This window comes from Typopeltis vanoorti, chromosome 22 (assembly GCF_054136105.1).
Source record: "Typopeltis vanoorti isolate ZY-2024b chromosome 22, IOZ_Tvanoo_1.0, whole genome shotgun sequence".
NCBI lineage: Eukaryota > Metazoa > Arthropoda > Arachnida > Uropygi > Thelyphonidae > Typopeltis > Typopeltis vanoorti.
Window position 1 is genome coordinate 44,765,179 of NC_143570.1, and position 12,737 is coordinate 44,777,915.

Sequence of the window (12,737 nt, forward strand, 5' to 3'; positions counted from 1 at the left end):
CAGTCACGGAAGGAAAAACTTAAAATCTTCTGGTATGCATATTACATAAAAAAGGGATAATAAGAACCTCGCTTGATTAATAAATAAATAAACAGAAAATGAATCTTTGTTCCGTACTTTATTTTTAGTACTCTGTATGAGATAAAAATCGTTATAATGCACAAAACGTGACTTATCTCAAGGACTGTTACTTATTGGGAAATCAACTAAAAGGTAATTGTAGTTTATTTTCCTAGAAACAGATTTAGAAGAAGAAAAATCCATAAATGGCAACACTCGGCAAGATTTTTTTTGGCACATTTGTTATAAGCATCCATATGAAACTGCAAGTCATTCTATCAAGTGGTTTGTTTTATACAGCTGTCTGAAGCAAAAGTGTTGTCTGTATTCCTTGAAATGGGGAAAATTGAGTATCGTGCGGTTATAAAATTCGTTGTAAAAGAAGGTTTAACGCCAAAAGAAATTCATTCGAAGTTCCTAAAGACTTATGGGCACTCTTCGTTTTCGATATGGTATTAGATGGCCAGCGAGTTAAAGTGCGTGAAATTGCTGAGGCTATAGGCATTTCAAAAGAACGTGTAGGATATATTTTGCATGAAGAATTGCAAATGAAAAAGCTTTGCGGAATATGGGTGCCGCACTCTCATGAAAATCTTTGAACAGTGCTTGGAGCGCTTTAACAAGGATAAAACTGATTTTGTGCGTCGATTTATTACTATGGATGAGACTTGGATTCACCATTACACACCAGAATCCAAACAGCAGTCTAAACAGTAGACACAAGCCGGTTGTTCAGCGCGAACGAAGATAAAGTCATGGCATCGATGTTTTGGGTTGCTAGAGGCATTTGTTTATTAATTATCTTGAAAAGGGTAAAACAATAACCGGGGTTCTATTCACTATTATTCCGATCGTTTATCCAGACTAGACGAAAACATTCGTGAGAAAAGACCCGGTTCTTTCATCAGAACAATGCATCTGCCCACAAAAATATTTTGGCAATGGGAAAATTAAGGAATCAGCACTATGAATTGTTGGAACATCCACCCTATTCCCCAGATTTGACTCCCTCTTACTTCTATCTCTTCCCGAAACTAAAACTCTTCCTCGCTGGTCAGCGTTTTTTCTTCGAATCAAGAGGTGATTGCAGCTGTAGAGGGGTATTTTGCAGATCTTACTGAGAACCACTACAGGGAACGGAATAATGGCGCTAGAGCATCGCTGGAATAAATGTATTAGTCTTAAGGGAGATTATATTGAAAAATAAAAATAATTTTGAAATTATAAATTCGTTTTTTCATTGTTAGGCCGAGAACTTTTCAGACCACCCACGAATATAAGGATGAATTTTTTCCGTGTTTAAGATTGCACAGAAGAACAAAATTTCATAGAAGAATGCGTTTCAAAATTACGTGGCTAGTAGTGAAAGGAAAAAAAAAGAAGGGGAAAAAGTCAGATGGAGCAAGTCCGGTGGGTGTTGCATTATAGCGCATTGCAGGACAAATTAGTATAAGTGTGCATCAGCAGTATAAGTGAGAAACTTTCTAAGCATACTTTCCCTCCGACCAACAGGCTGTTAGTTCGAATCTCAGGGTGATTGTGACTATCTTGCTTTGGCTTTTCTTTCCTGCTGTTATATCAGTAGTGTGTGTGTGTGTGTGTGTGTGTGTGTGTGTGTGTGTGTGTGTGTGTGTGTGTGTGTGTGTGTGTGTGTGTGTGTGTGTGTGTGTGTGTGTGTGTGTGTGTGTGTGTGTGTGTGTGTGTGTGTGTGTGTATATAACGACTATAATTTTCGATTATAAACAAATTTGAGTAGTTCAATTCTCTTGAATACATGATGTCAGATAACTTCAGCTTGATAAATTTCTAGATTTGGTTATGAGTTGTAAAATAATCAACTTACGTAAATGAGCCAACTAAGAGAGACTGAGCGTCTACAGCCCTATCATATTCTGTCTTTATGAAGTCAAGGATTCCATTGTCTCCAAAAGCTCCCCATTCGATGTCCATCACAACCTAGGAGTTAAAAAAAAAAAAAAGAAACTCTACACTTACGTCCAAGTTCATGTTTATAAATATTTAAATCGATTAATAAACTATTTATTTACATTCTACTTCCACGTAAATACTTTGTTGTGGAAGGCTTCAACATGAATAAAGTGTTGCAAGTACGAAAATAGCCTAAGAATAGGTTGAAATAACTTTTCCCAAGAAGAAGAACTATTGATGCTCTTATTTCGGAGAAAATACTTATTTTTTCTTGTCTAAAAATTATAATCTTTTCCCTGTTTATTTTTAATTATTTTAGTTTTTTTTTGGAGGGGGGAAGCAAAATTAGCAAGCGGATGAATGAAACAGAGAACTTCTGTGGGAAAAAAAAAATTCTTTTCCTCCACACCTTCTGCCTTCCTCACACGAGCCCCGAAGACGACTCACTGTCGAAACGGCTCACACCCCGTTATTCCGCCATTGAACCTCTCCCATCATATCTTTCCCCTTCCCCAAAAATTCTATCTTTCACCTCTCTCCCAAAAAATTCTCTGCCCACCCTTAAAAAATCCAGGGTTTTTAAAATTCACACCCTCTTGCCTCACCGATAGTCATAATTCAACAGCAGATACATGTCGCCATACCGGATGCCGCTGAATAAGAAGACAACCAGCAACATCCTACAAAGGTATGTCTGAATTATTCTTCCTATATATTCTTCATATATCTGACTTTGAAACATCAGTAATGCCCTAAAAATTAAGTAAAAAGCTAATGACGTTATAAAAAAGAGGTACTCCTAAACAAAAATAGACTAAATAGCCATAAAAATAATAATTCTTTTTCTGTTTATTATAGTTATTATTATTTCCCACTTTTCATTATTTCTTTTTCCCTTTTCTTCATTATTTCCCTCTAGCATTAATTGAAGACTTTAAATCCACATTTTTAAAAAAATCAAAACTGAAAATTATACCAACAGTAAGGAGATTAGTTTTAAGAAGGCTTTGTAATTTTTATGAGAAGTTTCAAGTTTGCAGCTCTATGCGCCGGTGTATCCTATGTCCTGTAGTGTTGAGTTCTCAAGATTTGCCTGGTTTGTGGGATGAAAAAACCCCAGGATAAACTGGGAAAAAAAAACCTACTATCCACGCCCAAGACCGGCTAATTTGGCTATGGCTGAGGAAGATCCTTAAGTTCCTCACGTCGTCGACGAGAATCGAACCTAGGATACTCCTTCCTCAGGCATATGGTTGCGAAACGCACAGCCACTAGGCTAACCGCGCGGATTTGAGTTAAAACATTAAGAAATTTTTTAAAAAAAGTATATATATATTATTTTATTTATTTTATTTTTTGTTTACTTCGCTAAAGTTTTATAGTGTACACGATTTTCATGTCTGGTGTGATTACCACATTACTCACTAGAGCGTTGAAGTGACAAGAACAAAAAAAAAAAAAAAAACATTTTTGGTCTAAAAATTAGTTTTCCATTCTATACCACCTAGCTTTTGTAATTACCATAAAACCTCATTTGTCCTTTTAAAACTGATTACTCGGTACCAAGTTTCCATAATGAACTGTAGCAGTGCCAGAAATGCAGTCTATAGCGATGATGTTGTTTATTGGAAACATCTGGATTTGAAGCCAATTTAAACATGATGAATCTTTATAAGGGTATATTGGTCTGAAGAAGAGTTAGCAAGTCTTATACAAAGTTTTCAGTCGAAATCTCAAATTTTTTCCAAGCAAAACTAGACAGAGAACACAAACACTGAGAAAAGTGGCAAAGTGTGCGAAATTAAGTTTAGGAAAAGTCGTCTTTTGGCCCTGAGAGACCGTTAAGCCTAATAAATAATAGTTTCAAGTGTTACTTGGCTGCGGAAAAAAGACATGAATTCAAATCTACAAAGACGAGATCTAAACTCTTAAATTCCTGCTTGAAAATGGCCTCCATTTATAAATTTCATTTTAAATGAAATTTCAATTATCAATGAAATTTATAAGATGGAGTAAAAGATGCCATGAATTTAAAATATTGATTTTAAATGTTTCGTGATTTTTTACAAATTGAACAAGAAATATATGCAAAATAGAATAGAATACCTCTTCGATTCCTGGATGCTCTCCTTCCCACTTCTCTATTCGTTCCACCTTTTCCAGATAGCATGCATTACACCCGGTTCCTATATGGTAGAAAAAAGTATTGCATGTAATATCTTTTTTTTTTTTTTCATCTATTTCGTAAATATGAACATAACGACATTTTAAACGGCAATATGAGGCATCCAACATGTCTATAACTACTACGTTGTTTCAGCAATGAGAATATTTCTCAATTCTGAAATCGTAATTATTGGTCTTTTAGGTTTTGGTTTTATTCATTAGTACAGTAATAGAAGAAAATTTTAATTTACAACGCTCAATTTGAATTTAAAATATATATTGCAGTGTGGCTTCTGAAAAACTAACAAAATATTTTCCTGGTACTATGCATACAAAGAAAAATGACAAAACTGTGGTCTGAATACTACACACGTCACAATTGCCATGTGAGAATTATTTTTATTCGAATACCATTCGAGGAATTTTTTTTTTTTTTTTTTTGGTAGTTAAGTGGAAGCAGTGGAGTATTATTTACGCAAGCCATATCGTTACTGCTTATCGCCAACCATAAAACTTTTTTGTCTTCGCAGTTGTAGGAAGCATACTATTAAGACAACATCTGGACGTCAGCTGCTGGTGTCCAAATGCTTTCTTTGTAATTATGAAGCAGTGGACATGGTTATAGTGGTTGAACATGCATTATGAGACGAAGGCGAAAGACTTCGTTCATCCTACCTATCATAGTTATCAAAGTGCATCGGCTTGCTGAAGTTATGCACAGTAACAACAGCAGATGAAGGACGAATCTTTCATTCAAACTACGACTGCAGTACACCTACTAAACCAATGATAACAAGTAATTTAGATAAAATTATTTTATTACATTTTATACATAAACCACTGAACTACGCTACAATGATTTATTAAGATGTGTTCTCAATATATATAAGAAAACTCAGGAGATATGTTAGGCAAATGCAAAGTTAGCAATACTTCATATGGCTTTAGGATTAATCAATCCAGGTAAATGAACGTGTGTGTGTGTATATATATATATATATATATATATATATATATATATATATATATATCCCCACGCATGAAAAATATTTTTCTCTTCTTGTCTGAGTTTCTATTTTTAACGTCTAATGGCACCTACGAGTATTAGACTATAATAATGTTGACGCATGCGCTCATTCAATTTATTCTTTATTTCTTTGTACTATTATTGCAGCCGTTCGTTCCTACTATAGCATAAAGAACGAGGAATTAAAACTGGGCAAGTTTGACACAAATTTTGTTTTCAATCTTTATGTGAAATTTTCAAATATAAGAATCCTTTGAGTATATGTGCTGTTGTGATATAGGTAATTTTGTTTAATTTATATTAATTGATTTTTCATTTTTCGGTTATTAGATTTATAAAAACGGAAAATCGGTTTTAATTAAAATTTGGAAATGTTTAAGAATTGAGTTTGAACACCAACTTTTTGATTCGTATGCAAACTCCCATTATCTTAGATGAATAATGTTAAAGCTTTCTCATACAGCAATATCCAAAACTACAATATTTATTATTTTATCTTGGGTTAATGTGGACAGTACGCTAATCAGTAAATGATGATCATGCTATTCGCAGAATTTTCTTATAATTAAGGCATCACTGGGAGACAGTCTGGTTTGTGCTTCTCGGAAGCCGACAGTAATTATTTCTCTGTCACATTATCACTTGATCTAATCTCGTTTTATTTTCAGGCAAGCTTCAGCTTAATTAAGCACAGTAGTCGAAATGAATCTCTGAATTCACCCAATCATACAGGGTTCTCGGCTGTAGTATTTGCGTTGTTTTTATCATTACAGAGTATTTAAATATGTGCCTGTGTTGTGTGACACATGATACATGGCAGGACAGTGATAACGGTGAAGAGAAACACGGCAGTGCGATGACAGCACAAAAATCGCAGTTGCGTCACTTCTGGTGGAAGATGTCGAGTTAATGTCAAGTAAAGAGCAACCAAGTTAATGTAAATAAGAACTAACAACATCAACTAAGTTTCGGACAAAGTATATATGCCGTATTGTTGTTAGAATACAGCGCTGAAGTAGCATCTCTATTACCATAAAGAATCCTTCACGTTTCATATCCCTAGGGTACTTTCTACCAATGTACAAAAAAGATAGTGATATATAGAACACAACAGCAGTATCTTAATTAGTAATACTGAGAACATATCTGTAAATGAGTTCATTATGGTAAGCTGCCGTGTGTATCAGATGCATCTGGATAAACCAGTGGCATTCGTTTTTATCATATTTTTTATTAATAGATTACTAATTTGTTGCAGGAAATCACAAATAGACCTTTACGTTGTAGAAGACTTTCATCGTTTGGTGAAATCGCCACCCTGCTTACTGAAGGCATGAAGTGGCTATTACCATACTTCAACTCCAGATTAGGGTCTCCGGTGTCTGTCCCTCTCTCTTCATACATACTGTGCGGGTAATAGGGTTGATGTGTACGTTCTCAAGGGCATAGCAGCAAAATTATTAATTTATAATTAAATTTTCCGCTGGTCAGCCGCTAGATGATACAGAACCGAACCTGTTGGTAACGCTTCTGGAGGATTCCTAATCAGCTGACGATAGTCCTGGTGCTGTTTAATCTAAAGATTGTGCCTGGAGGGAGTACGAGTATAGCGATTTGCAGATAGTTACTGCCGAAGCTAAGCTTGAACTGAAGTCTGAGCATTCCCTGTGATGCACTGCAGAAGCATGCAGTGCACAGTGCATTCAGCACGAGCATTCAGTAGTGCTGCATGTTTCTGCTCTCTCTCTCTCTCTCTCTCTCTCTCTATATATATATATATATATATTTTTTTTTTTTTACCATGAAAGTTATCATAACGAATTATAGAGTCAATACGATTAAAATAACTGCCCCCTCCCCCCCCCAAAAAAAAATCAAAAATGCAAAATAAACAAAAAAGTTGCTATATATATGTATATATATGCGAGCATATACACCAAAATCCAGCAAAGCAACAAAATATTAGCATCACTGAGGTGCATTCCCACTTATAAGCATCCAAACATGATCTGTTATTTGTCATTGAAACTCTACGATTACTCAGCTCAACGTTCATCAGCATCATGTGTACTATTTTCTGTAAGAAGGGCGGAACATGTACTTTTGTCAGGTCCAATGGAAAGAATTGGGTTTGAATCCAGTCTGCGACGTGAAGAGCCTTTATTGGGACATTTCAAATGAAGGTGAATTAGCGGGTCTCATAAGGAGTTTGGCAGGGTGTTTCCTCCCAAAAATTTGTAATTCTGCAAAACAGGAAACCGACTAGAAGAGCACATGCAATTTACAACTAAACATATTAGCTTTTCTGTAAGAACACAAATGGAAATAAATAAATAATAACTTACCCAAAACTAAACCAATGGCGCACTTAGGGTCAACCAACGCTCCTTTCATCAGCGTCCCCGTGGTATCGTTAACAACAGCAACTACCTCTACCATTATATCCTGAAAAATAAAAAAAGTTTAAAAAAAAAATTTAATACACAGTCATCATAAGAATGCCAGTTGTGATGACAAGTAATTTCTTATTTGTCATCACAACTGGTCTGTCACTTGCAGAATAGGAATATTTTTAGATGTCAATAATACTCAGAGTTTTCTCTACTTATTATGCACTCATTATTAACAATGAGCACAATCCGAAAATCATACACGGCATTTTACATCATTTTCTCATTGATTTTTCGAAAAATTTACGTAAAACAGTATTAATTACTCTTAAGCAGTAGTTTTATTGGGTTCCAGAAGTTCTAAATATTCAAATTAATACGATAAAGAGGGTTCTGAAAGTGAGTGATCATGTTTTATGGAAAACGATTCGAATTTTGCGAAGAGTATATGCCAGAGCAAAGTTTTGTGTGATGATAGAGTTAGTATCGTATTAATACGATACCAACTCTATCATCACATAAATAATAACCCTTTCTGAAGAAAGAGAGCTATATTTAATTGGAGGGCTGAATGTGTCATAGTGATACATGGTCTGAAATTCGGATTATTAATAATAATAATAATAATAATAATATTATTATTATTATTATTATTATTATTATTATTATTATTATTATTATTATTATTATTATTATTAAAGTGAGCAGTGGATGCATGTTTGCTAAAGTCGCAAAGTGACGAATCACAAGCAGCTTTGAAAAAAAAAAATTATTTTTATTTTTATTTTTTTTTTTACAGTATAGTGTAACTGAAAATGTGCGCATAATAAGGAACATGCTCTGAAAACTTCATTAGAATTTGTAAATGATGATTAATAATTTTTCTAGAATACTTATTTACACTGTTTCCTAAAAATATTGGACTAAAAACGCTCCACACTACTTCAAAAAAAATTATAACATTGTTAATGAAGAAGCGTGTTAGATTCCTTTAAAAAAAATGCATGATGTGAGATATAGAATGTCTGATCCTACATCTTAATTTAATTGCAATAACGTCATATGACACATCTCAATTATCATATCATTACTGTGATGCCTCTCTCTCTCTCTCTCTCACGCGCGCGCGCGCGCGCGCAAGTACAGACATGTATATATGTCAGTGTTTTTTCTTTTCTTTCTTTCTTTTTTTTTTTTCCATTTATGAATTTAATAGAAATTATTTCGTTTCCCAGCAGTGTAAATGAAATATAGGCTCGAAGAAGCTTCCAAGACGCAATAAGATTATTCATATAATCCATGTGTAAAGAAGAAAAATTATGAAAGTAGAGAACAAGCCATTGAAATAAGATGAAATGTAGAATGGAAAGAAAACTATAAAATAAGAAATTAAGTAACATATTGCAAAGTTTGATTTGAACAGACGTAGATTCCTTATTTCGCATCGAGAAACTACACTAGTACAAATGTACCCATACACTTTAAATAATCTAAACTATCAGATTACATGCTTACTCCTCTTCTGTGAATGGCATCATTCAGCATCTTTACTGCATCCTTTCCAACCACTTCAGGACAGTTGAAACTCTTTGTCCATGTCACCAATATACCTACATCCAGAGCCTTCTGAGTCATTGGGAATGAAAAACAAAAACCTGTAAAAAGAGTACAAAATAGTTCACGAGATTGATTGTAAATCATATACAAATAAAAGAATTTTATCATTGAATAAGTGATCTAATTTAAATGCATAAAAAATGATATTCATGTTTATTTCTTTTATCTTATATTATTAACGCTTCCATTTTCAATCTACCTGCAACAAAAATGCCAGAACAGAAATAATCAACGTCTCAAACCTAGCTTTGGTTTAGCTCTTTACATCTGCGCAATATTTTGCGATCACTGCCCTATCGAAACGATTATATAATTTGCAGAACTAACTGCAAGAATGATTTTATAACTCGGCCATAAGCTGAAAACACTGAGTGATTTGCGCTGAAGTGCTCGAATGCGCAAAGAAAATTTGTGAAATGTGTACGAGAGTGGATTATGTATTTCTGTATTCAACATTCGCCTTATAAATTATAGTTCAAACGAATTAAAAAAAAAAAAATGAAAATACGATGATGACAAATTTTATTGTCATTTGGATCATTCGCACTAACGTGTTCCACAAACAAAAGGAAATTGCAACAAGATATACTGCCATCTCTCGGGAATTGTAAGAACTCATAAATTATGAATTTCAGGTTAAAGCAAGTATTTACTGCTTTAAATGTATTAATTATGCAAAATTATTGTGCACTCACTGGAATATATTATACTATGATGATTTCATGCCTTGTGAATACTCACTTATCATTTTTGCATAATATGGAGGATTCCAACGCGATATTCGCTAATAACTGATGTCCACTCAGTGGCAAACAGAAGCAAGCCTGTTTACATCTGTTTGAAACTATTTGAATCCACAGCCCTTTGGGATTTATTTATAATTTATATGTTTTAACATCAATCAAATGGAGTTTATTATTGTTTATATTTCTTAAATGAAGGTAAGTACAATAACTGAAAATTATTTTTAATTAATGAGCGTATTTTGAATTACATGGCGAATTTAATAAAATCAGCAATGAAAAATTCTGTTCACTGTTAAACGTCTTTGATTAGAGTGAATATAATCATATTTTTTTTTACAAATTTTCATTAAGAAATGAAAAAAAAAAAGCAAGGCTAGTGACAATGTAGAAATTGTCAGTACATTAGTTTATCATAAATTAACAAATACACGGTAATGTTAGACTTACCTAGAGGCAGATGCTTATCAAGTAACTTGTTATTTTTCATGAAGTCCCAAATGCATTCAGCAAGGAAGTCAAAAAGCTAAATAAAAATAATAATAAAACGCTTGACAGGAATGCCAAATTTGGTGGTTCATTATCATTTAGATGCAGCTAATATTTACAACAGATAGTAGTTTATGAATAATAATTATTAATATTCAACAAGGAGCTGTTAATAGGTTTATGAAAATCAGTATATTAAAAGAGAAATGTTCCATTTCTCCTACAAGATTTATAAAATCTTCCTCAATTTCGTTCCTATTGAACAGTTCATTTATGTTTATCACACACTTGTTTTCCATTCAGCAAAGAGATCATGAAATTTATCAATATAAGTTGGTCTCTACTGAGCCTACCTTTTCTCCTTCCCCCAATCTCAGAGGTTCTGGAACGGTGTAATATGTAACAAGAGCATCCACCGGATCACCAGGATTAAGTCGAAGAAGGATAACTCTAAAATTAGTACCCCCAAGGTCTAGGGCTAAGAAGTCACCTTTCTCTATGTGAAATAAAATGGGCGATAGAATTTTAATAAATTAAATATAAATAAAGATATTTTAAGCAATATGAATTTACTATATTATACTTCAGTGATTATCCTAAAACAATGCGTATTTCAACTTAAATCATTTAAAAAGACATTCGACTAGCTGTAGCAAATCCAGAGTCTATTCGAATTGCTGATATGGAGTTCATTATTTTTGACTTTTAGTTTGTACCGATTCAAGTCTTAAAAAAATTAAGTACTTATTAACTGGATGACATCTTAAGGTGCTGTCAACCGATATAATTTTTGAGCTTTCCTTATACTGAGCTTCAGAGACCGTCCATCTCCTCCCCTTCATTGTAAGACACGAGTTAAAAATACAATACATTTTGCCTTCAATACATTTCTAGATAAATGCATTTACATTTTTTTCCAACTTCGGTAATTTAGCTCCTGTTTTGGATTTTTTTTTTAATATTTTTAAATTTTGAAATATATTAATTTGCTGTTTCTACTTTGAAAAATTCAATTAAAAAAAAAAAAAAAAAACGATGCGACTTTCTAATATGAAAGTATCACTTTCCCAAATTCACACTCTTCAAATTTTATTACTCGCCAGACGTTTACATCTTGCCACACTTTTTTTTAAGACGTTAACGATAGCAGTAATATAGTTATTTAAACTATTTACTACTATCTTTCGATAATCAACCACTATTCAGAGACGCAGTCGGTTCTCACCCATAACATTTCCTTTCCTTCCCTGTCTCATGAAACATCTCGTGCTTCCAGATATTTTAATAACGAAAATAAAACATTGTGTGAATTAAATATCGGTTTAAAAATACGATTGCAGAATCTGTTTGAATGGCTGATATGGAGTCCATTAATTCAGAATTTAATTTAAATTGCTTTTTAATGTATTAAAGATAATTAAGTACCTTATTAACTGGAAAACGTCTTTGGGTACTTTTTTAAATTTTAAAATTATTACGTCATTTAAAAAATGTCCTTCTGTATACAATACTGAGCTTCAGAACCCGTTAATAGAGTTTCATAGAGTTCATCAGCTCTATAAAAAGAACTGATGTGTTGAAAAAAAAAAATGGACACAGAATAGATGAAATTATTTTTGTTCCCCATCCTTCTTTCTCTCTCTTCTTAATGAGTTACAAGTTTCGCTTTATTTTTGAAATCTGATAATCCTATCGGCGAGAATATTAATACAAACAAACAAATAATATCAATTCTTTTCATCACTACAAAAATCAATTCACAAGTTTGAGGCATGAAAATAATTCTTTATTTTATTTTTCATACACATTAGTAAGTATACTGTATTGCAAAAGAAGTACTGGTCATCCTATCAGAATCATACACGACTCAAACATGCAAATGAGATAAACGACATGCTAAAAAGATGTGTATATAAAAAGACGTCATTAAACATCACATTCACTTGAAAGTAACTTGACATGCAAGGCAGAGCTTATGATCTTGAACGTCATAGAAGAGGAGCTCTTGCTGCTCAGAGGGGGTAGCAATGACACTTATATACTGGAAAAAAAAAAAAAAAACCTCTAACGACTAGTCCGACCACAGAAGGGAGAGCTCTCGTTGGCAGACTGCCAAGAAGAGTCAATTCATGTTGAAGGGGGAGAAAGAAATAAGCCGATGAACGAATTGGCCAACAACATGCGAAATCACGTGCTTTATAGGTAAAATTTTCCAACTGTTATACAAGTAAAATAGTTACCACTTTAAAAACTACAATGATCATAAGAGACAAGTTAATTTTCCGACGTGTAATAATAAACAGCACATCCCACAAT

General features: G+C 33.3%; 1 protein-coding gene across 1 annotated transcript in view; it reads right to left on the minus strand.

Moving 5' to 3' along the window:
• LOC150094375 (hexokinase-2-like) overlaps positions 1-12,737 on the minus strand; it is a 39,773-nt gene that overhangs the window by 13,030 nt on the left and 14,006 nt on the right. The window contains exons 3-8 of the mRNA XM_090411856.1: positions 10,775-10,917; positions 10,383-10,458; positions 9,088-9,227; positions 7,528-7,627; positions 4,096-4,175; positions 1,904-2,016 (exon numbers count right to left, since the gene is read on the minus strand). Coding sequence (XP_090267982.1) covers positions 1,904-2,016; positions 4,096-4,175; positions 7,528-7,627; positions 9,088-9,227; positions 10,383-10,458; positions 10,775-10,917 — 652 coding nt within the window. The remainder of the gene's footprint in view (positions 1-1,903; positions 2,017-4,095; positions 4,176-7,527; positions 7,628-9,087; positions 9,228-10,382; positions 10,459-10,774; positions 10,918-12,737) is intronic.